At 42.5% G+C, this 26,102-nt stretch overlaps 1 protein-coding gene across 12 annotated transcripts in view; it reads right to left on the bottom strand.

Moving 5' to 3' along the window:
• ABI1 (abl interactor 1) overlaps window positions 1-22,094 on the bottom strand; it is a 124,677-nt gene extending 102,583 nt beyond the window's left edge. For 6 of the 12 annotated variants that reach the window (XM_066280622.1, XM_066280624.1, XM_066280628.1 and 3 more), the window contains exon 1: window positions 21,836-22,093. In XM_066280622.1, coding sequence (XP_066136719.1) covers window positions 21,836-21,952 — 117 coding nt within the window. In that variant the 5' untranslated portion in view covers window positions 21,953-22,093. Of the gene's footprint in view, window positions 1-21,835 lie in introns of all 12 variants that reach the window. The other 6 variants (XM_066280625.1, XM_066280629.1, XM_066280634.1 and 3 more) reach the window with 2 other exon arrangements.
• Window positions 22,095-26,102: the final 4,008 nt, after the last annotated feature.

The following is a 26,102-nucleotide window of genomic DNA, read 5'->3' as shown; positions in this document are numbered from 1 at the left end:
GACAGAATGGTAAGTCTTCATAAAGTACTTCCATTGCATTCTAAGTAGGATGGTTTCCTTTAGGAAAGCGTATTTTCCCTGTAACTACAGATTTACACAGCAGTTTACATAAATGAAACTGTACAACAGGTATTCTTGTTTTGTCTGGCTATTTACAAAATTCCTTACTATTATTGAGTAGTATCCCATTATACAAATATACCACAATTTGTTTATCCATCTCTTCATGGACATATGGCTATTTTCTATTTTTAGTTATTGCAACTAAAGCTGCTATGGAAATTTATGTAAGCCTTTTGTAGTCATTTTTTGGACAAATACCTACAAGTGGGATGGCTGGGTTATATGATAGATATATAACTTTTTCAGACACTGAAAAAGTGCTTTCTCTCCTTATCTTTAACCACTCTGGCCAAATATTATCAATTTCATTAACTTCTTCCAAAAAATGCTTTTGACTTTATTGACTACTGATGTGTGTATTTCTTTCTACTGGAGATTTGTTTTCTATTTTGTTTATTTTCTCTAATATTTATCTACTTCCTTAATTTCCTGCCTTGTTATTTACTAATATAAGAATTTAAGACTTTGCCCTGGCCAGTTGGCTCAGTGGTAGAGCGTCGGCCTGGCGTGCAGGAGTCTCGGGTTCGATTCCCGGCCAGGGCACACAGGAGAAGCACCCATCTGCTTCTCTACCGCTCCTCCTCTCCTTCCTCTGTCTCTCTCTTCCCCTCCTGCAGCTGGGGCTCCATTGGGCGCTGAGGATGGCTCTATGGCCTCTGCCTCAGGCGCAACAGAGCAATGCCCCAGATGGGCAGAGCATCGCCCCCTGGAGGGCATGCCAGGTGGATCCCAGTCGGGTGCATGCAGGAGTCTAACTGCCTCCCCGTTTCCAACTTCAGAAAAAAATTAAAATTTTTAAAAAAAGAACTTTTAGGACTTTAAATTTATCTTTAACTATGCTTTCATAGTCTCCCATGTTGTATATTTAACATTTCTAATTATTTTTGAACATCTGTATTCATCTCAACTTTGGCTCATGAAGTGTAGTTTTATCAACTGTATAGGAATGTTTTATTTATCATTTTGTTACTGACATATGCAACTGCATTCTGGTCAAAGAACATGGTCCATGTGATACTGATTCTTTTCCAGTTTTTTTGCATCTTGTTTTATGATCTAGTGCAGTGTTCGGCAAACTCATTAGTCAACAGAGCCAAATATCAACAGTACAATGATTGAAATTTCTTTTGAAAGCCATATTTTTTAAACTTAAACTATATAGGTAGGTACATCCCTTATTGAGGTAGCGCCCGCACGTGGTATTTTGTGGAAGAGCCATAGTCAAGGGGCCAAAGAGCCACATGTGCTCATGAGCCACAGTTTGCCAACCACCAACCTAGTGAATGATAAATTTTGATAAATGTCCTATATGTCTGTATGAGTAGTATAGTCTGTTTTTCTCTAATCCACTAGATCAAGACTGCTCTTCATGTTGAGTCTTTTTGATATGAATCTGTATATTTGTTTGTATCTCTATATATCCAGATATATATCTGTATCTTTCTGTCTCTATCTCTAGCCCTACTCTACATCCTCTGACCTGGTATCACTGCACAGATGACATGTCAGTGTACTTCTGAACCCCAATCATGGACATCATTCCCCAGGAGGGTTTCTAACATTCATAAAAACCAATCAGTATGAAGAGACGCATGACACAGAGGGCATTACCTTCTCAGGCCAGCAGCCACTCCTCTGCTACGATCCAGTCCATGCACCTACTGTACTAATGATCAGCATCGCTGGATGGTACACTAGCACCTTTTGCTGCTGGCCAACATTACATTTTTTCCTATTGAATTCCCTGGGGTAATATTGGTTAATAAAATTATATAGCTTTCAGGCATACAATTCTGTAAGACATCATCTGTATATTGTATATTGTGTGTTCAACACCAGTAGTGTTTTTCCATCACCATTCATCCCACCACTTGTACAATTTATTTGAAAACAAAATAAGCCACTTTACCAAGGAATTTCAAAAAATGACTTCATTGAGCCTCACCAGGTGGTGGCGCTGACCAGGCAGTGGCGCAGTGGATAGAGCATTGGACTGGGATGTGGAGGGCCCAGGTTCAAGACCCCGATGTCCCCAGCTTGAGCGCGGGCTCATCTGGTTTGAGCAAGGCTCACCAGCTTAAGCCCAAAATCGCTGGTTCGAGCAAAAGGTCACTCGGTCTGCTATAGCCCCCCCGCCCAGTCAAGGCACATGAGAAATCAATCAATGAACAACTAAGGAGCCGCAACGAAGAACTGATGTTCCTCATCTCTCTCCCTTCCTGTCTGTCTGTCCCTATCTGTCCCTCTCTCTGACTCTCTCTGTCTCTGCCACACAAAAAAAGAGACTTCACTGATACTTTTAAGAAACAAATGACAAACTATTATTATTCAGATTGGGTATTTGGCAGACATTTTCCTAAAAATTAACAAAGTGAGCCTATCACTTCAAGGAAAATATATATATATATATAATTGGAAGTATTTGTTGCCAAGACTAAAGTTTGCACTTTCAAGAAAAATTAGAATTTTGAAAAACTTGTATTCATCAACACAAACTTTGAAGCTTTTCAATACTTAAAGGCTCATCTCAGTCCTGGCTAGGTAGCTTTATTTGTTAGAGGAGCATTGTCCTGATACGACTAGTTTGCGGGTTCAATCCCAGTGAGGGCATATACAGGAATCAACCAATGAATGGAACAACAAATTGGTGTTTTCCTCTCTTTCTCAAAAATTAATCAATAAAAATTTTTTTCTTAAAATGACTCTTATGACCCAGCAATTCCACTTTTGGGAATGTCCAAAGAAACTTGAAACACTAATTCAAAAGACTGTATTGCACCCCTATGTTCATCGCAGTATTATTTACAATAGCCAAGATTTGGAAGCAGCCCAAGTGCCCACCCGTAGATGAGTGAATAAAAAAAGTGTGGTACTGTACATTTACACAATAGAATACTACTTGATCACTAAAAAGAAAAAAGTCTTATCTTTTCCAACAGCAAGAATGGACCTGGAATTATTATGCTAAATGAAATAAGCCAGTCAGAGAAAGACAAGTACCATATGATTTCACTTATATGTGGAATTTTTTTTTTAATTTTATTTATTCATTTTTAGAGAGGAGAGAGAGACAGAGGGAGAAAGAGGAGAGAGAGACAGAGAGACAGAGAGAGAGAAGGGGGGAGGAGCTGGAAGCATCAACTCCCATATGTGCCTTGACCAGGCAAGCCCAGGGTTTCGAACCGGCTACCTCAGCATTTCCAGGTCGATGCTTTATCCACTGTGCCACCACAGGTCAGGCTATATGTGGAATTTAATGAACAATATAAACCAACAAAATAGACACAGACTCACAGTCAGAGAACAGAATGACAGCTGTCAGAGAGGACAGGGGTTGGAAGACTGAGTGAAAACAGTGAAGGGATTGAGCATAGAAAAATAACTTACAGAGCCTAACCAGTGGTGGTGCAGTGGGTAAAGCATCGACCTGGAATGCTGAGGTGGCCAGTTCAAAACCCTTGGCTTGCCTGGTCAAGGCACATATGAGAAGCTACTAAACTAGTTAATGTTTCCTGCTCCTCCTCCGCCCCTTTCTCTCTCTCTCCTCTCTCTAAAATCAGTAAGTAAAATCACTTTTTTTTAAAAGAAAAATAACATAGATACAGACAACAGTGTGGGAACTGCAGGAAGGAAAGAGGGTAGGGAAAGACTAGATGGTGATGAAAGGAGGTTTAACTTGGGGTGGTGAGCACACAATACAATATACAGATGATGTACTGTAGAACTGTGCACCTGAAACCTGTATAATTTTATTAACCAATGTCACTCCAATAAATTCAATAAAAAATTTTTTTTTTAATAAAATGAATAAAACACTGTTAAAACTCATCTCAGAAGATCTGTGGTGATACTAACTCTTTGAGTAGTACGAACGTTTATGTACATCCTCGTGCCACCTGACCATCCAGAGTACGATCGATTTATTTTAAAAAAGTGTACGGCAACATTAAAAAAAGGCAAATGTATGTTCTTCTTGTTTCCAAAATTTGGTTATCAAATAAACATGATTTTAAGTTAATAAACTGTAACTGGAACTAATTTCCTTTTTTTTAAAATTCATTTTAGAGGGGCGAGAGAGTGGGGGGGGGGGCAGAAAGCATCAACTCCCATATGTGCCTTTGACCAGACAAGTGCAGGGTTTCAAATCAGCAACCTCAGCATTTCAGGTCGACACTTTATCACTGCGCCACCACAGGTCAGGCCACTAATTTCATTTTTTTGAAAAAAAAAAACTCACTCCCAGGGGTTATCAAGCATGAAAACAAAAACCACTACTCCAAGGGTTAATGAATGATTTTTTTCATATCATATAATGAAATGTGCCGACATTCAAAAGATCGGCATCACTCAGTGAACAAATACTTTCTGAATGACCCATGCAACAACTTTTAATATACCGGAATATAAAATGTTCATTGATATGGTTTCAGAGTTCACATTGCAACCGATCTTAAAAAAATTACTATCTGCTGAGTTTTGTTGTAGTGTCAAAGAAAATTATCCACAATTTAAGGCACGGCTATGAAAATATTCCTTCCTTTCCAAAAACCTAACTGTATGAAGCCAAATTTTATCAAATACCTCATCCAAAATACTGTATCACAAGAGGTTAAATGCAGAAGAAAATATGAGAATCTAGCTTTCTTTCTAGCCAGTCACAAAAGAAATTTACAATAATGTAAAACAATGCCACTCTTCTCATTAAACTTTGTTTTGGAAAACTATGGTTATTTCTCAAAAAATATATCATTTTTGTTAACAATAAACCCATTAATTGTTATTTTAAATGAACTAATCAATGTTTTAAACTTCCTCATTTTAACTTTTGATACAGTTAATCCTTATAGATATAACCCACCTAAAGAAAAATTATCTGGCATCTTCAATTCTGTTTAAGGGTATGCAAGATTCCTGAGACCATAAGCTTCAGTACCATTGATCTATATACTGCAGAAAAATACTCAAGGGATAAAGACACAAACATTCCAGTTTAACATACCCTCACCTATATCTTCTCTAAGTAAAACTTAGAAAAGTTTATTTTAATATAAAGATTTTAGGCCCTAGCCGGTTGGCTCATTGGTAGATCATCAACCTGGAGTGTGGGGGATGTCCTGGGTACGATTCCCAGTCAGGACACTGAGGAGAAGTAACCATCTGCTTCTCCACCCCTCCTCTCCCACTTCTCTCTCTCTCTCTCTCTCTTCTCTTTCTTCTCTTCCAGCACCCATGGCTCAATTGGTTCGAGCACGTAGGCCCCAGGTGCTGAGGATGGCTTCCAGGAGCCTCCGCCTCAGGCACTAAAAACAGCTTGGTTGGGACATGGTCCCAGATGGGCAGAGCATCAAGCCCAGATGGGGGTTGCCAGGTAGATCTCATTGGGGCACATACTTGAGTCTATCTATCTCTCCTCCTCTCACTTGGAAAAGTAAAAAAAAATTTTTTTTAATATTTAGGAGGAATCATGGTTCATAACAATTTGAATTAAATCATTTCCTAAACAACCTACTAATTCAGTGTCTTGATTTCTTAATTACAACAAAGTTAATATTTAAACGTAATATTTGCTAACAACAAAATGAAAGGAATAGATAAAAGTCAGATTATTTAAAGGAAATTGAAGAACTAACTAATAAAAACATCAGAATTGCAAGGCTAGAAACAAACTCTACTGAACCCATTAAAATTGTCAACTTGGATATACATAATTTAGTTCAAATAGTTGTTCATTACTTGCTAGTTGCTTGTTCTATGTTCTTGACCAGGCCAGCCCAGGGTTTTGAACCAGCGACATCAGTGGTCCAGGTATCCCCTGTGCCACCACAAGCCAGGCTCATGTAATTGAGAGCTTTATGCACCAGGCATCAGGCAGGCACTGGGGATACAGGAATAAAAGAGACAAACATAGACCTGCATTCTTGGAGACCAGCATCAAATATCAAATGGCTATAATGAGTGTTCCACAGAAATATACAGGATTCCATGGGAGCCTTTAAGAGGGTATAAACTGACCTAGTGGGATAGGGTAGCGGTCTCCAGAGAAGTAACCTCCTTATTACTGTCATCAACCAACATTCTCATCATTCCCTCCTTCAGTCCTCCATCTCTGTAAAATCAATAAATAAAATCTTAAAAATATATATATTTGTTACTGTAAGTCTTAGATTGTCAATATTTGAAGTAAGAAGTATCTTCTTCCATATGATACATTATATATACATTTCTGGTGCTTAGGAGGAAGTTATCAATTAACATGGCCCAAACGAAAGATTTCTCAAAAAGTGCCATACTTGCCTTTCCACAAAATGAAATATTTACCAGCCGTTTGGCTCAGTGGTAGAACGTTGGCCTGGCGTGCAGGAGTCCCGGGTTCGATCCCAGCCAGGGCACACAGGAGAAGCACCCATCTGCTTCTCCACCCCTCCCCCTCTCCTTCCTTCTGTTTCTCTTCCCCTCCTGCAGCCCAGGCTCCATGGAGCAAAGTTTGCCCGGGCGCTGAGGATGGCTCTGTGGCCTCTGCCTCAGGCGCTAGAATGGCTATGATTGCGGCAGAGCCATGCCCCAAGATGGGCAGAGCATCGCCCCCTGGTGGGCATGCCGGGTGGATCCCGGTCTGGCGCATGTGGGAGTCTGTCTGATTGCCTCTCCATTTCCAACTTCAGAAAAATACAAAAAAAAAAAAAAAAAAAAAAAGACATATTTACCAAATGCAAATTATCACAGCATGTAGAAATTACTAATAGGAATTAAATATAAAGCATTCAGGCCTGACCGCTGGTGGCGCAGTGGATAAAGCGTCGACTTGGAAATGCTGAGGTCGCCGGTTCGAAACCCTGGGCTTGCCTAGTCAAGGCACATATGGGAGTTGATGTTTTCAGCTTCTCCCCCCTTCTCTCTCTCTGTCTCTCCTCTCCCCCCCCTCTCTCTCTCCCTCTCCTCTCTAAAAATAAATAAATAAAAAAATAAAAATTAATTAATTAATTAATTAAAAATAATAATAATAAAGCATTCAGGAAATGAATGACTTTAATAATAAATTGAAGTTTTCCAGTAACAAACTTTTTCATCAACATAGTATTTTGTTCCCTTTTAAGTTTCAAGGGAATAAATAATAAAAATTTACTCCAGCCTGGCCTGTGGTGGCACTCTGGATAAAACATTGACCTGGAATGCTGAGGTTGCCAGTTTGAAACCCTGGTCTTGCCCTGTCAAGGCACATACCTGCTCTTCTCTCTCTCAAATCAATAAATTAAATCTTAAAATTAAAAAAACAAAAAGTACATTCTCTTAAAAAGAAAAAAAGAAAAAGCTTACTCCCATTAAAAGAAGGGGCCCTGGCTGGTGGTAGAGTGTCAGTCCAGCGTGTGGAAGTCCGGGGTTCAATTCCCAGTCAGGGCACACAGGAGAAGTGCCCATCTGCTTCTCCACCCTCCCCCTCTCCTTCCTCTCTGTCTCTCTCTTCCCCTCCCGCAGCCAAGGCTCCACTGGAGCAAAGTTAGCCCGGGCGCTGAGGATGGCTCCATGGCCTTTGCCTCAGGCACTAGAATGGTTCAAGTTGCAACGGATCAACGCCCCAGATGGGCAGAGCATCGCCCCCTTCCAGGCTTGCAGGTAGATCCCAGTTGGGCGCATGCGGGAGTCTGTCTCTCTGCCTCCCAGCTTCTCGCTTTAGAAAAAATACAAAAAAAAGAGAGGGGGTGGAAGATTCAATGCCAAAACTTGCATATTATGCTTCATTTAAACTCTAAGAATATAGTTCACATTTGATTTAGTAATTAGATAATCTCATAAAACTGTTAGTTTTTTTTTAAATATGCTATGACTGAAACACTTTCTGCCTTAGAATAAATAGTATGAGCTTACCAAGTATACAGCATTAAAGTCCGAAAACATTCCTTAAAGGCTGTATGTGGTTGTGATATTACAAGGGACTTGCCCTAAGAAATATAAGCTTCTAAGAAGTTTAAAATTTATGCTATGCTATCATATTTTATACTACTCTAGTAATCGGGGAAAATTAAGGTTTGTACGTATATAAAATGAAAAATTAAGCCTGACAAGGTGGTGGCACAGTGGACAGAGTGTTCGACTGGGATGCAGAAGGACCCAGGTTCGAAATCCTGATGTCGCCGGCTTGAGCACGGACTCATCTGGTTGGAGCAAGGCTCACCAGCTTGAGCCCAAGGTCACTGGTTTGAGCAAGGGGTCACTTGGTCTGCTGTAGCCCCCCCGTCAAGGCACATATGAGAAAGCAGTCAATGAACAATTAAGGTGACACAAGAATTGATGCTTCTCATCTCTCTCCTTTCCTGTCTGTCTCTCCCTATCTGACCCTCTCTCTGCATCTCTGTCTCTGTCACTAAATAAATAAATAAATAAATAAAGTGAAAAATTAAAATCCACACTGAAATTCTGAGTCTGTCCATTTTGGGGATTACTTACAGTACAGTACAGTGACAGAAATTCAAAATTATCCAAGTGTAAACTTACATAATTATACGTTTCACAACAAAATACCATCATGAACCACTCCTATATGTATATACATAAAACAACTGAAAATAGGCCAACGTGTTGTACGTGAATTATTCACAGCTATACTACTTACAATAGTCAAAAGGTAGAAACAACCCACATGTCCATCAATAAATGAACTGATAAATAAAATGTGTCATATACATCAGTAGAATATGCTTAATGTAAGTGAAAATCGCCAGACAGAAAAGCCATATATTGTATATGAAAGCAACCTGGTGGATGTCAGGTGCTGGTAGGTAGGGATGGAGACAAACTGCTAAATTAATGGGTAGGGATTTTCTGAGGAGTGATAAAAATGTTTTAGAACAAGACCAAGGTGGTCGCAAAGCACTGTGAATATACTAAATACCACTGGACTATTAAGTCTTTAATGGTTGATTTTATATTATATGAATTATAACTCAATTTAAAAAATTCCACTATGAAGCAAATAATACAGCTATATTCTTATCAACCTGTTGCAAAAATCACTAATAAAATTACTATAAATTAAGCCCTGGCAGATTGGCTCAGCGGTAGAGCGTTGGCCTGGCGTGTGGGGGACCCAGGTTCGATTTCCGGCCAGGGCACATAGGAGAAGCGCCCATTTGCTTCTCCACCTCTCTGTCTCTCTCTTCCCCTCCTGCAGCCAAAGCTCCATTGGAGCAAAGATGGCCCGGGCGCTGGGGATGGCTCCTTGGCCTCTGCCCCAGGTGCTAGAGTGGCTCTGGTCACGGCAGAGCAACGCCCCGAGGGGCAGAGCATCGCCCCCTGGTGGGCAGAGCGTAGCCTCTGGTGGGCGTGCCAGGTGGATCCCGGTCGGGTGCATGCGGGAGTCTGTCTGACTGTCTCTCCCCGTTTCCAGCTTCAGAAAAATAAAAAAAAATGACTATAAATTAAAAATATATTAACTTTTAAAGCTTTCTACCCTTTTTGGTCACAATTATGGTAACATTATCTCTTTTTCCCCCACATATAGAAATTATGCAATGGATTTAATAAGCCTTCATCTTTTAGAGATACGTATTAAAATATTTATGGATGAAATGACATGTCAAAGATGAACTTTACAATAATGGCAGGGATGAGAGAAATATCGGTGAAAGCAGATTAGCCCTAAGTAGACAATTGCTAAAGCTAGGTGATAAACATATGGGGATTCATTATATTATTCTCTCCAGTTCTGAATGTGTTTGAAAATTTTCCATAACAAGTTATGAATCATCATGATAACAATTAGTAAAATAAGACTTAAAGTTAGCTTCCTTATACTTCAAACTATACTTGCGAAGGACTTAACAATATTTTTTAGTTGACATAAATCACAATTGCACAAACATTTGTTGAACTTCCTGAGGACAAATGCATATTAAATTAGAATCTACTTGATAACAAATACATATTCTTTTCCTTAGGATGTTTTGTTTTGCATTCAGATTTTCTTCACAAACATTAATTCACTACCAGGTATTTATGTTGTAAATGGAGTAAGTTAGCAGATCCAAGGTTAACTTCAGTTATTTGGGTTGACAAGCAGTAGTAAAATTAAAAAGTTCAGACTCCTTTCTAAACAATGTTTCCTTTAAAATCATCAAACAGGCCCTGGACGGCTGGCTCAGTGGTAGAGCGTCGGCCTGGCGTGGAGTCCCGGGTTCAATTCCCAGCCAGGACACACAGGAGAAGCGCCCATCTGCCTCTCCACCCTCCCCCTCTCCTTCCTCTCTGTCTCTCTCTTCCCCTCCCGCAGCCAAGGCTCCACTGGAGCAAAGATGGCCCGGGCACTGAGGATGGTTCCATGGCCTCTGCCTCAGGTGCCAGAATGGCTCTGGTTGCAACAGAGCGACGCCCCAGATGGGCCAAGCATCGCCCCCTTGTGGGCATGTGGGTCGGGTGCATGCGGGAGTGAGTCTGACTGCCTCCCCATTTCCAACTTCAGAAAAATACAAAAAAAATAAAAATAAATAAAAAATTAAATAAAAATGTGGTGAGCTACTAAGGTAAGAAGAAGCAAGTGATTAAAAAGGAAACTGCCATGTAATCAAGCAATCTCATTTCTAGGTATATATTTGAAGGAATTTAAATCCATATATTAACAGATACCTGCCATCCCATGTTCACTGCAGCATTAGTCACAAAAAAAAAAAAGATAAAATGATCAAACAAAATCCACTAATTGCCATTTTGCAAGTGTCTTATCTTCTCAATGCTGTGCTTTTTTTTTTCCTTTTTTCCTTACAGAGACAGAGAGAGAATCAGAGAGAGGGATTGACAAGGACAGACAGACAGGAATGGAGAGAGATGAGAAGCATCAATCATTAGTTTTTCGTGGCGACACCTTAGTTGTTCATTGATTGCTCTCTCATATGTGCCTTGACTGTGGGCCTTCAGCCCTTGCTCGAGCCGGCAACCTTGGGCTTAATCTGGTGAGCTTTGCTCAAACCAGATGAGACTGCGCTCAAGCTGGTGACCTTGGGGTTTCGAACCAGAGTCCTCCGTATCCCAGTCCGAAGCTCCATCCACTGCACCACCGCGTGGTCAGGCTCAATGCTGTACTTTTTAAATATTCCATTTGTGGCCCTGGCCGGTTGGTTCAGCGGTAGAGCGTCGGCCTGGCATGCAGGAGTCCCGGGTTCGATTCCCGGGCAGGGCACACAGGAGAGGCACTCATTTGCTTCTCCACCCCTCCCCCTCTCTTTCCTCTCTGTCTCTCTCTTCCCCTCCCGCAGCAAGGCTCCACTGGAGCAAAGATGGCCTGGGCGCTGGGGATGGCTCCTTGGCCTCTGCCTCAGGCGCTAGAATGGCTCTGGACACAACAGAGCGACGCCCCGGAGGGGCAGAGCATCACCCCCTGGTGGGCATGCCGGGTGGATCCCGGTTGGGTGCATGTGGGAGTCTGACTGACTGCCTCCCCGTTTCCAGCTTCGGAAAAATGAAAATAAAATAAAATAAAAATAAATAAAAATTCCATTTGTTTTAGTATAATGTCCTATCAAATGTTAAAATCTATAAAGTTTGACTTTCTGGGGTTTGACTATGTCTTCTAAAATCATAACTTCGGCCCTGGCCGGTTGGCTGTGGTAGAGCGTCGGCCTGGCGTGCAGAGGTCCCGGGTTCAATTCCCGGCCAGGGCACACAGGAGAGGCGCCCATCTGCCTCTCCACCCCTCCCCCTCTCCTTCCTCTCTGTCTCTCTCTTTACCTCCAGCAGCTAAGGCTCCATTGGAGCAAAGATGGCCTGGGCGCTGGGGATGGCTCCTTGGCCTCTGCCCCAGGCTCCAGAGTGGCTCTGGTCGTGGCGGAGCGACGCCCCAGAGGGGCAGAGCATCGCCCCCTGGTGGGCAGAGCATCGCCCCATGGTGGGCATGCTGGTGGATCCCGGTCGGGCGCATGCGGGAGTCTGTCTGAGTGTCTCTCCCCGTTTCCAGCTTCAGAAAAATACAAAATAAGGCCCTGGCCGGTTGGCTCAGTGGTAGAGCGTCAGCCTGGCATGCGGAGGACCGCCCATTTGCTTCTCCACCCCACCCCCTCCTTCCTCTCTGTCTCTCTCTTCCCCTCCCGCAGCCAAGGCTCCATTGGAGTAAAGATGGCCTGGGCGCTGGGGATGGCTCCTTGGCCTCTGCCCCGGGCGCTGGAGTGGCTCTGGTCGAGGCAGAGTGACGGCCCGGAGGGGCAGAGCGTCGCCCCCTGGTGGGTGTGCCGGTTGGATCCCGGTCGGCGCATGTAGGAGTCTGTCTGACTGTCTCTCCCCGTTTCCAGCTTTAGTAAAATAAAAAATTAAAAATATATAAAATAAATAAATAAATCTTACATTAAAAAAAAAAGACAAAATAAATAAATAAATAAAATGAAATCAGAACTTCGCCTGACCTGTGGTGGCTCAGTGGATAAAGCGTCGACCTGGAAATGCTGAGATCGCTGGTTTGAAACCCTGGGCTTGCCTGGTCAAGGCACATATGAGAGTTGATGCTTCCTGCTCCTCCCCCTTCTCTCTCTCTGTCTCTCCTCTCTCTCTCTCTCTCTGTCTCTCCCTCTTAGCATTTAGTCATTGTTAAATTACTTTTCATACCAACACTATTTTCATAAAGTTACATCTACATAATCTGCTAATACTTGATTCAACCTCTTCCAATATTAGCACTCTTCCTTTCTAGCTAATATATTCCTGTCTGTTAACGCACAAATATCTAATTCCTATAACAAAATTTCACCCGAAATAAATAGGTTCTTCTAAATGGCCACAGATCAGATACCCAGTGCCAACACCTCTTTTTTACTACAAGGCATGTTAGCTTTCTTCAGTTAACAGAACCAGCTAGAGAAAGCATAATATAAGCGGAATAAGGAAAGTGTACTTACTCTACGAGATTATTTCAACAATTTTCTAAAAAGAACCCCTCCAAAAGACAAACTTGCTGTAACTGAGGCTCTAAACATACTAGGACTGGACTGAAGTACCACATATAAAGCTCTTATTAAGATTAAAGTTACAAAAAAAAAAGTTTTAATTAAGTGTTTAAGATTTTATTTATTGAGTTTTCACAGAGAGGAGAGAAAAAAGGAGGTAAAGTGAGAAGTAACAACTCATTGTTGATTTACTTTAGTTTTTCACTGATTGTCGTATGTACTTTGGCCAGGCAAGCCCAGGGTTTCAAACCTGCGACCTAAGCATTCCAAGTCCATGCTTTATCCACGGTGCCACCACTAGCCAGGCTTAATTAGGTTTAATACAAATTTCCAAATGACACACAATCCTGAAGAATATTCAGTACTTTTTAAAGTTGATTTTTAGTGAGAGGAAGGTAGAGAGACAGAGAGGCCCTGGCCAGTTGGCTCAGTGGTAGAGTGTTGGTCCAGTGATTGGAAGTCCAGGGTTCGATTACTGGCCAGGGCACACATGAGAAGTGCCCATCTGCTTCTACACCCTTCACTCTCTTCTTTCTCTCTATCTTTCTCTTCCCCTCCCGCACCCAAGGTTCCAAAGCAGTGCTGGCCCAGGCGCTGAGGATGGCTCCATGGCTTCCGACTCAGGTGCTGAAATGGCTCCAGCTGCAACAGAGCATCGCCCCTTGGTGGTCATCCCAGTAGGGAGCATGCAGGAATCTGCATGTCTTCCTCCCCACTTCTCACTTGAGAAAAAAATACCAACAAAAAGAGACAGAGAGAGAAAAAAACATTAACCTGTTGCTCCACTCATTCACACCATTACTGGTTGATTCTTGTATGTGCCTTGACCAAGGATCCAACCCACAACTTCATCATGTCAGGATGATGCTCAAATCAAATGAACTACCTGGTCAGAGGAATATTAGACAATCTTGAGAGTATTATTAGTAAGAACTGACGTAATATTCCATCTTTACGAACGGACTTTCATAAGATTTAATATGTATGCAAAAGCCCTGGCCAGTTGGCTCAGTGTCAGAGCGTAGGTTGGCGTGCAGGAGTCCCGTGTTCGATTCCCAGTCAGGGCACACAGGAGAAGCGCCCATCTGCTTCTCTACCCCTCCCCCTCTCCTTCCTCTCTGTTTCTCTCTTCCCCTCCCGCAGCCAAGGCTCCATTGGAGCAAAGTTGGCCCGAGCGTTGAGGATGGCTCTATGGCCTCTGCCTCAAGCGCTAGAATGGCTCTGGGTGCAACAGAGCAACACCCCAGATGGGCAGAGCGTCACCCCTTCGTGGGCATGCCGGGTGGATCCCGGTCGGGCGCATGAGGGAGTCTGTCTGCCTCCATTTCCAACTTCAGAAAAAAATACAAAAAAAAAAAAAAATATATATATATATGTATGCAAAGTCAGATCCTGCCTGAAAGCAGCATTAATAAGGCAGTTGCAACATGGTATGGGGTCAATCTAACAACTACCTAAGACCTTCCGTAAAATTATCTAAAGCCCTGTCTTATTTTTTTTTTGTCTTGACATGCTATATCTCAGATGTTTAAGGTATACAACATAATGATTTGATATTTGTATATATTGCAAAATGATTACAATAAGACTACTTAACAGCTATCACAACACAGTTACATTTTTTTCTATGGTATCATTAACGATAGTCACCATGCTATACATTACTACAGTGTGTCTGTAAAGTCATGGTGCACTTTTGACTGGTCACAGGAAAGCAACAAAAGACGACAGAAATGTGAAATCTGCACCAAATAAAAAGGAAAACCCTCCTAGTTTCTGTAGGATGATGTGGCAGCATGTGCGCATGCACAGATGATAATGTAACACCTTATATACAGCAGAGCAGCCCACAGCCATGCCAGTCAAGATGTGGATGGTACAGAGGAAAGTACCACAGTGTGTTCTGTGGCTCGCTAAATTTGAATCCATGACCAAAGTGCAACGTGAGTATCGGCGCATTTATAAAGAAGCGCCACCACATAGGTATAACATTACTCGGTGGGATAAGCAGTTGAAGGAAACCGGCAGTTTGGTGGAGAAACCACGTTCTGGTAGGTCATCAGTCAGTGACGAGTCTGTAGAGGCTATACGGGATAGCTACCGAAGGAGCCCTAAAAAATCTGTGCATGAGCCCACATTGAACTGCACTGAATAGGTATGAAACTGGGAAAGTTTTCCTTTTATTTGGTGCAGATTTCACATTTCTATCATCCTTTGTTGTTTTCCTGTGACTGGTCAAAAGTGCACCATGACTTTATGGACACACTGTATATTCCTGCTTAATTCATTAGATTTCCAATCTATATCTCTAATTTGCTAGCCATTGTTTTACTCACTTCAAAGTACAATTAAAAATACTACTCACATAAATTAGGAGATATTTCAAAATGAATATGAAGTGATAAAATATCTCCTAATTTTTGTGAGTAGTATACTACAATTTTCAGCCTGACCTGTGATGGTACAGTGGATAGTGTCGACCGGGAATGCTGAAGTCACCAGTTTGAAATTCCAAAACTGCGGGTTGATGCTTCCCACTCCTCCCCTGCTTTTCTCTCTCTCTCATCTCTAAAATGAATAAATAAAATCTTTTTAAAAAAAAGAAATTCTGCCCTGACTGGCTAGCTCGGTTGGCTAGGTTGGCAGAGGTTGGCAGTTCGATCCCCAGTCAGGGCAGATACAGGAACAGACCAATGTTCTTGTCCTCTCTGTCTCCTTTCCTCTCTCTCTCTAAAATCAATAAAATTAAAATTTTTAAAAAATTCTACCATTTTCATACTATTTTAATCTCCTCAATCATTTTGACTATCTTTTCCTGAATCTAGTTTGTGGAGAAATCAAAATGTAGCAAAACATTTTGTCTTGTTAACATCTACTAATTCTTTTATAAATTTTATTATCACAATTGCAAAGATGAGTCAGAACACAAAAAACAGGCAAGGATGCACAGAAAGGAAAAGGATCTACTGAGCTCAATGAAAAACTAGCCTCTGATTCCTATAATTCAACACTTCAAATGACAGAGCATAACTGTTCTTATATCATATTTGTAACTTAGGGCTCAGAAGAAGAAACGATAAAATAGTTGTTAGGTTCCCAGACATGCTCAACAAGAGTCTATTTATTCCATGACATTTCTAAACTAGTCTAAGTTCTAGATTCATGCGCTGCTGCAGACAGTGTGGCAAGGAAATAATAGCATAGCTCTGGAACCTATCAGAGTTGGGCAGAAATTCTGAGTGCCAATTACTAACTATATGATCAAACAAAATTCATTCTTTTCTGAAACCTATCTTTCTGATCTGTAAGAGAATCTTGCCTCTCATGGAGAGTTTCGGTAAGGATTAAAGATAATACAATCAACCAGCAGAGAATGTGACAAAATAGATAATCAATATAATAGTAGTAATTACATATATTACCCTCTTCCCTTCTCTATTACCCTTTGTACCATCTTTTTAATTGCCTATCCTGCAGCAAACACTCTACTCATTATTCATTAAATAAAACTTCGAATATAGAATCAGAAAAACTGAATATGACTCCAGGTATTATCTTATAAGATATGAAACTTTAACCTAGAAATTTAATGTCTCTAAACTCTAAATTGCTCGCCTGACCTATGGTGGCGCAGTGGATAAAGCGTCGACCTGGAAATGAGGTCGCCAGTTCGAAACCCTGGGCTTGCCTGATCAAGTCACATATGGGAGTTGATGCTTCCTGCTCCTCCCCCCTATCTCTCTCTCTCTCCCTCTCTCCTCTCTAAAATGAATAAAATAAAATAAAATAATTAAATTGCTCATGTTAAATAAATGAATAAGTTTATAAATAAAACAAGAATTCTAATAATTGACTTAATTTATAAATTGGCATAAATTGTATAGTACAAGAAATGTTAGCTTTTACCTATTCCAAAGGGCTCCTGCTCAAAAATTACCTGCCCTCCAATGAGCAAATGCACATAAGCTAGCATCACAGGAGAAAGAAAACAAGCTAAATAAACTAAGTAGCTCACTGATGAGATCCCCTTTATACTCGTTAAACTTTAGAATATACTTGCTAACCCAAATATGCTCTTAATGGGGAAATTCCAGGCCAAAACTTTAAATTAAATTTAAAAATTTAGCTGTATGGAAAACGTTTCTGTCCTTACCCAACCTAGCAATTTGCATGCTGAGAAACCTTTCTTAAGCTGTTTCTACTTCTTTTAGCTTAGCTCACTTCCTATTCCCCAAAATAGTTCCCATGACAAAGGCAGTGTGGACTCTAAAATAGAGCAAAAAGTACTGTCAGGGGTAGTCAACCTTTTTATACCTACCACCCACTTTTGTATCTTGTTAGTAGTAAAATTTTCTAACCGCCCACCGATTCCACAGTAATGGTGATTTATAAAGTAGGGAAGTAACTTTACTTTATAAAATTTATAAAGCAGAGTTACAGCAAGTTAAAGCATACAATAATAATTACTTATCAAGTACTTTATGTCAAATTTTTGCTAAGTTTGGCAGAATAAATCTTTATAAAACAACTTACAATAGTTAAATCTATCTTTTTATTTATACTTCGGTTGCTCTGCTACCGCCCACCCTGAAAGCTGGAACGCCCACCAATGGGTGGTAGGGAGCAGGTTGACTACCACTGGGTTAGATGAATAAGTATGTTCAAGTTGAGGAGTGACTTTCCTTGACATAATCTACTAAAAAAAAAAAAATTTTTTTTCAAATTAGTCATATCAACCAAAAGATAGAAGAAGGCAAATATATATATTTTTTTAAACTGAGAGACAGAGACAGAGAGAGGAACAGACAGGGAGGGAAAAAGATGAGAAGCTCGTCGTTGTGGCACTTTAGTTGTTCACTGATTGCTTTCTCATACATGCTGAGACTAGGGAGCCCCAGCTGAGCCAGTGACCCCTTGCTCAAGCCAGCGACCATAGGTCATGTCTAAAATCCCACATTCAAGCTGGCGATCCTGCGCTCAAGCTAGTGAGCCTACACTTAAGCTAGATGAGCCCAAGCTAAGCCAGGGACCACTGAGTTTCGTACCTGGGACCTCAGCGTCCCAGGTTGATGCTCTATCCACTGCGCCACCGCCTGGTCTGGCACAAAGATTTTTTGTTATATAAAAAACACTTATCAGCCTGACCCATGGTAGTGCAGTGGATAAAGCATCGACATAGAACACTAGGTCTCTGGTTCGAAACCCTGAGCTCGCCTGGTCAAAACACGTATGGGAGTTGATGCCTCCTGCTCCTCCTCTCTTCTCTTCTCTCTCTCTCCCCGCTCTAAAATTAATAAATAAAATTTTTTTAAAATAACTTTCTATTTTAAATATTATTTCCCCATAATGATTTCAAAAACCCTGTCCTATTAAGAGAGTACTTTTCTGGAGAAGTTCTGCAATTAATAATACAATTTAGCCTGACCAGGCGGTGGCGCAGTGGATAGAGCGTCGGACTGGGATGCAGAGGACCCAGGTTCGAGACCCTGAGGTCGCCAGCTTGAGCACGGGCTCATCTGGTTTGAGCAGAGGCCCACCAGCTTGAACCCAAGATCGCTGGCTCCAGCAAGGGGTCACTTGGTCTGCTGAAGGCCCGCGGTCAAGGCACGTATGAGAAAGCAATCAATGAACAACTAAGGTGTTGCAACGCGCAACGAAAAACTAATGATTGATGCTTCTCCATCACTCTCTGTTTCTGTCAGTCCTGTCTATCCCTCTCTCTGACTCACTCTGTCTCTGTAAAAAATAAATAAATTAAAAAATAATAATAATACAATTTAGTAATTAAAAGTCCAGCCCTGGCCGGTTGGCTCAGCGGTAGAGCGTCGGCCTAGCGTGCAGAGGACCCGGGTTCGATTCCCGGCCAGGGCACACAGGAGAAGCGCCCATTTGCTTCTCCACCCCTCCGCCGCGCTTTCCTCTCTCTCTCTTCCCCTTCCGCAGCCAAGGCTCCACTGGAGCAAAGATGGCCCGGGCGCTGGGGATGGCTCTGTGGCCTCTGCCTCAGGCGCTAGTGGCTCTGGTCGCAACATGGCGACGCCCAGGATGGGCAGAGCATCGCCCCCTGGTGGGCAAAGCGTTGCCCCATGGTGGGCGTGCCGGGTGGATCCCAGTCGGGCGCATGCGGGAGTCTGACTGACTGTCTCTCCCTGTTTCCAGCTTCAGAAAAATGAAAAAAAAAAAAAAAAAAAAAGTCTATAGGACCCAAAGAGCTAATGAAGTACTTGAGGATCCTAATGCACTACAGCCAAAAGAACTTGTCAACTGAACACCTTAGCCTAACCAGACTGTATTTCCAAACTGTAGGAAAACAATAAAATGAAAATTGAATTCTCAGGATAAAAATCAACCTTGGGAATAAAAAAAATTCTCAAAACACAAGTAACTACATAATTTCCCTGAGAGGAGATACATTTAAGTAAGGTGTTGCTTATAACCCAATCAGGGCCATAGAAGGGATACAGAGGGCCTCTTAAGACCTTCAAACGGGTATTGCTAGTACTCTAGGTTCCCTATTCACTGTACCCAAGTAAGTTAGCAGCACAACTCACGACAAAGTCAGCTACCACATCAACTTCCACAGTCTTCATCATCTTCTACGCCTGCGTAAGCTTCAGGAATGTACCTAGTGTATTACGCAGTCCAAAGTTTAAAGGTTACTAAGATAAACATCTATTCCCCCCCAGTGAGATCAGAATATTTCACTGGTGTCAAGTTTAAGACCACCAAAAGAAAATAAAGAATAAAATAATTGAAGCCACTGATGGTGGCTCTTGGCACCATGGTACTAACGGTTCTAACATGTTTAAAATTAAAAGAGACTACGTACATGAGAAATAACAAGACTTAATAAGGGTACCAGTAAATCTAAAAGTGCTTCAAAGCTCCACAATGGTAGCAGAAGGGAAAAAGGAAAGGGGTCAGGGAAGGGAGGGAAAAAAAAACAAACAAAAAAAAGCTTTACAGCAGACAACTACCTGAAAAAGAAAGTCACCAGACAGGTTAAAACATGTTTGCATTTGCCAATACTTGGTAGTTACCACACCATGTATTAGTCAGATTTCCCAACATGCAAAACAAAAAGAAGCCACCCTTCTGAAATGGGGGCAACTTAACTTACTACACTCTCCCTTTGACTTTCGAAACCCTTAAAACCTTCAGCAAATTGAGATTCACCTCAATTTTAAGGCTTTTCATGTTAAGTTGAATAAAAGTTGTATATATGTAATATCAATTAACTATAAGATCACTTTTCTATTTGAAAACTATATTCACACTTCTATTTCAGAATATTTTTAAAAGGCTAAATCTAAAGTTTGCAAAAACAAGAAATACAGTAGATGTGGCAGACATTCAACAAGTTTATCAGTAAAATTCCTAAAGTAAAAGCTTGAAATAATTTGAGATAAATTCCTAGCAGTGCTACTGAAGATACAATGTTACTAAGATGGAAATTGAGAAATATTCAAAATATTCTGAAAACAGAATCTCCTTCTAAAAATAAGGAGGTAAAGCATTTGCCAACACAGAAACTATTAGTTCTTAAAAATGATAATCACATGGGAGGCTTTCTATAAATACTTTAGTTCTGAATTGCAATAACCCTAATCTTTCAAAGCATGTTTTTGATCATGCCTTATACAAACAAGCAAATTTTTGGAGCCATTCTATTGATACAAAGGACTACTGCTTTTTTTTTTTTTTTTTTTTTTTTTTGCTTCTATCGCAAACTTTTGGTTTACGCAAAGATCTACAAGCCAAGCTACCACACCATAATTCACTTTCAATCCTTAAAATAAAAACAAGTGTCCATCAGAGTTAAGGCCTCAAAAATTTTCTAATAAATCTACAAGAACATATTTTACGTACAGTTCTGAGAGTAAACATGTTCGGTAATCGATCTGGAGTCCTATTCTATACCTTTACTTCAGCTGGAAAGACGGAAACGTTCAGAAAAGCAACAACCGGCGATTACACTATTCTATTTTAAGTTACTTATGGAAGCCCAATAGTTCAAGAACTTCGGGGGGAAAGCGTATTTAAGACATTTTTCCAAGTAGTTAAAAGTCATTTGTGCTTTTGTAGTAACGATAGCCCTAAGCACCTATACACAAACATTACAGACATTACGGTGGGGCGGAAGTGAGAACGACGAGGGAAAACACCCGACCCGAACACGGACGGGCAGGCAGATACACAAACCTCCAATTAGAGGAATCTTGAGCTTAACTTGTTTTAGACGCCCTCCCCTCCTCCCCACTCGCTTCCTCCTGTCCTCGGGGAGGTCTGTGTAATGTGACTCATGACAAAATTTTTTTAAATAAATAAATAAGAGACACACCCTCTGGGTAGAACTGACATAATCGCCCCCACTCTCCCCTCCCCCGACACACACCCCGCTTTTCCTCTCGCTCCAGCGACTGCTCCTCCCTGCGCCTCGTCCCTGCCCCTTCCTCTCCCTCCCGTCCCGGACCCTCTCCGCGCGGGCGCGGAGGCACGGGGGCAGCCGGCTCTCCGGGCAGAAGCCCGGCGGACGGGGGCTGCCGGCGGGCAGCGCCATCCGGGGGCCGAACCCGCGGGGGGCTCCGGGCCGCGGCGGGTTCCCGGCTCCCTCGCCCATTTTCTCTCCACTTCCTGTATCGCAGCACGACTCCCCGAGCCCGGCCACTCGCTCTGTCCCCGGCCGGCGCTCGGGGCTCGGGGCTGGGAGCGAGGCGGCCGCTTAGGTGCGGGCAGCTCCCCACCCCGCCCAGGCGGCCAGCGCGGGTCCTCGGCCCGCCCGCGCTCCTCACCTGTATGTAGTTGTTCTCACAGTAGTCCGCCACCCGGGTCAGGTTCTGGTAACTCTCTATCAGCGCCCTCTTGCCAGATGGAATCTCCTCCTCTAGTAACATCTGCAGCTCTGCCATTTTCCCCCCCTCCGCATCGCTTCCTCTCGCGTTAAAGAGACAGAGGCAGCAAGGTCCGCGGAGGTTCCGAGCACCTCACAGCCCGGATACAAACCGCCTACCCGCCCTCCCGCCTGGTATTGTGGGACGGCACCTCCTCCTCTTCCTCCTCGCTCTCCCCACTCCTCTCCACCCACTTCACGCAGCCACCTCAACCGCCTTATCTCGCGAGCCTTCAGCCCGGCCCTCCGCCCCCCACCACCACACGGGATTTTTTTACTTTTGACATGGTCTTCTGGGAATTGTAGTTTCTCAACGAGCCAGGCTTCCTATCAAAAGCGCATGCATCCAGGAAGACTCAGAAAGCGAACCGAGAGGAGCATAATCAAAGAAGATGGATTTGAGGGGCGGAGGTGGAGTGTGGAATTTCCCAAAAGCTCCAGAAAGTGCGGCAGGGATATTCCAAGAATGAAACCGTTCGGACAAGGCTGTGAAACTTGGCAGAACTTAACACATGGAACCGACCTCACAGCATACTCCAAACTTTATTCAGGATATCTCTTCATATATCTAAAAGAAAAAGGTAAAGCGAAAAACTTTCTGCACGAAAATACAGTAATTCTACAGTCATGGAGTAGTCAGTTTCTTTCTTTTCTTTTTTTCTTTTTGTATTTTTCTGAAGTGAGAAGCGGGCAGGCAGAGAGACAGACTCCCATATACGCGGGACCTTGATTCACCCTGCATGCCCACGGGGGGGGGGGGGGGGGGTGCTCTGCTCATCTGGGTCATTGCCATTCTAGCACCTGAGGCAGAGGCCATGGAGCCATCCTCAGCGCCGGGGCCAGCTTTGCTCCAATGGAGCCTTGGCTGCAGGACGAGAGAGACGGAGAGGGGGAGGGGTGGAGAAGCAGATGGGTGCCTCTGCTGTGTGCCTTGGCCCGGGAATCAAACCCAGGACTTCCACATGCCAGTCCAACACTGGACCGCTAAGCCAACCAGCCAGGGCCCCAAAGTTTCTTAACTATAGAATATTATAAGTGCACATGAAAAAAGACACACTGATAAATTGCTTTTTAATAAAATGTAAAGATATACTTGACCTATGGTGATGCAGTGGATAAAGGGTCAGCCTAGAATCCAGGAGGACGTTCCAGGTCAGGGCAGATAAGGTACAAGAAGCAACTAGGAGTTGATGCTTCCTGCTCCCACCAACCCACCTTTCTCTCTCTCCTCTCTCTAAAATATAAAGTCTCTTTTAAAAATCAAAAATAAAACTACATATATTAGCGAATTTATTGAACTTTAAAGATAAAAATAAAGGCATCTTCTATAGAAAAAACAGGTTACTTTCAATAGAAAAAATACCAGGCAGACCTTTTCCTCTGCAACAGAGGTCAAGAAACAATGGAATGCTTATAAAATACTGAAATGAGCCTGACCAGGCGGTGGCGCAGTGGGATGGAGCGTGGGACTGGGATGCGGAAGGACCCAGGTTCAAGACCCAGAGGTCGCCAGCTTGAGCGCGGGCTCATCTGGTTTGAGCAAAAGCTCACCAGCTTGGACCCAGGGTCGCTGGCTCGAGCAAGGGGTTACTTGGTCTACTGAAGGCCCACGGTCAAGGCACATATGAGAAAGCAATCAATGAACAACTAAGGTGTCGCAACGCGCAACGAGGAACTGATGATTGATGCTTCTCATCTCTCTCCATTCCTGTCTGTCTGTCCCTGTCTATCCCTCTCTCTGACTCTCTCTCTGTCTCTATAAAAAAAAAAAAAAAAAATTTTTAAAAAAAATACTGAAATGAAATTAATGAGACTCAGTGATTATTTAGTGTGGAAGATGAAAAGATCTAAATGTAAAGTTAAATATAATTAAACATCAAAGTCTGAATTCGATTAATAAAATAACTGGTTATTATAATCAAGGATAGAATGAAAAATCAATAAAATCTTTTTAAAAAAAGAAAGAAAGTGCCTGACCTGTGGTGGCGCAGTGAGTAAAGCGTTGACCTGGAATGCTGAGGTCACCGGTTCAAAACCCTGGGCTTGCCTGGTCAAGGCACATATGGGAGTTGATGCTTCCTGCTCCTCCCCCCTTCTCTCTCTCTCTCTCTCTCTCTCTCTCACTCTCTCTCCTCTCTAAAAATTAATAAATAACTTTTAAAAAAAGATTAAAAAAAGAAAGAATGAAAGCAAGCAAAAGGAAAGGGTTGAATAAAAGAAACAATGAAAATGAAATGCACTGGTGAATTAAATTACCAATGGCTAACAAAATAATTTTTTTTCAAGTAATAAATATCTGAGCCTGACCAGGCGGTGGCTCAGTGAATAAAGAGTTGGACTGGGACACAGAGGAACCAGGTTCAAAACCCTGAGGTCACTGGCTTGAGCGCTGGCTCAACAGCTTGAGTGCAGGGTAGCTGGCTTGAGCATGCAATCATAGACATGATCCCATGGTTATTGGCTCAAGTCCAAAGGTCGCTGGCTTGAGCCCAAGGTCACTGACTTGAGCAAGGGGTTACTCGCTCTGCTGTAGGGCCCCCACCCACCCACCCTCATCAAGGCACATGTCAGAAAGCAATCAATGAACAACTAAAGAGCTGCAACAAAGAATTGATGCTTCTCATCTTTCTCCCTTCCTATCTGTCCCTATCTATCCCTCTCTCTGTATCTGTCTCTGTCACAAAAAATAAAAAATAAATAAATGGGTGATGAATTTTAAAAAAGTAATAAATATCTGAGATTTTTCATATGGTATTTTAAAAGGAAAAATCCAGCTATGTAGTGCTTACAAGAGACACCTGTAAAACAAAGCTGTATTGAAATAAAGGGATGGGTAAATACATATTTAACAAGCCAATATTAACCTAAAGAAACTTGTAGCCTAACTAGGCGGTGGTGCAGTGGATACAGCGTTGGACTAGGATGCAGAGGACACAGATTCAAAACCCCAAGGTTGCCGGCTTTAGCACGGGCTCATCCAGATTGAACACAGGCTCACCAGCTTGAGTGCGGGGTCGCTGGCTTGAGTAGACATGACCTCATAGTCACTGGCTTGAACCCAAAGGTTGCTGGCTTTAGCAAGGGGTCACTTGCTCTGCTGTAGCTCCCCTACCCCATCCCCATCAGGGCACAGATGAGAACATAATCAACGAACAACTAAGAAGCCCTAACAAAGAATTGATACTTCTCATCTGTCTACCTTCCTCTCTGTCCCTCTCTCTGACTCTGTCTCAGTCAAAAAAAACAAAAACAAAAAAAACTTGTAAATATTAAGAAACAGAAACCTTATTTAAAATGAAGTCATGACCCTGACCAGGTGGTTGCACAGTAGATAGGGCGTCAGACTGGGATGCCAAGGGCCCAGGTTCGAGACCCCGAAGTCACCAGCTTGAGCGTGGGCTCATCTACAATAGTTTGAGCAAAAGCTCACCAACCCAAGGTTGCTGGCTGGAGCAAGGGGTTACTCAGTCTGCTGAAGGCCCGCAGTCAAGGCACATATGAGAAAGAAATCAATAAACAACTAAGGTGTCACAATGCGCAACGAAAAACTAACGATTGATGCTTCTCATCTCTCTGTTCCTGTCTGTCTGTCCCTGTCTGTCCCTCTCTTTGACTCTCTCTCTGTCTGTAAAAAAAAGTAGAGCATTGGCCTGGCGTGCAGAAGTCCTGGGTTCTGTTTATAATAACTCTCCTCACTTCCTCTTTTCCTCTTAAAAGAGTTTCCTCCCTTTGGCCTGACCAGGCAGTGGTGCAGTGGATAGAGCATCAGACTGGGATGCAGAAGGACCCAGGTCAAGACCCTGAGGTCACCAGCTTATTCGCGGGCTCCTTTGGTTTAAGCAAAAGCTCACCAGCTTTGACCCGAGGTCGCTGGCTTGAGCAAGGGGTTACTCAGTCTGCTGAAGACCCGCGGTCAAGGCACATATGAGAAAGCAGTCAATCAATGAACAACTAAGGTGCCACAACGAAAACTAATGATTGATGCGTCTCATCTCTCTGTTCCTGTCTATCCCTCCCTCTGACTCTCTCTCTGTCTCTGTAAAATAAATAAATAAATAAATGAAAATATATTTTTTTAAAAAGTGTTTCCTCCCTTTGTATCTGGGGACTTGCAAGTGGTTCACTATTAGCTCACATGTTCCAAATTGCAGTTCTTTTTTGTTCTCAAA

Source organism: Saccopteryx bilineata, chromosome 5 (assembly GCF_036850765.1).
Source record: "Saccopteryx bilineata isolate mSacBil1 chromosome 5, mSacBil1_pri_phased_curated, whole genome shotgun sequence".
NCBI lineage: Eukaryota > Metazoa > Chordata > Mammalia > Chiroptera > Emballonuridae > Saccopteryx > Saccopteryx bilineata.
The sequence above is the reverse complement of the archived record's forward strand: the minus strand, read 5'-3'. Positions and strand labels throughout refer to the sequence as shown.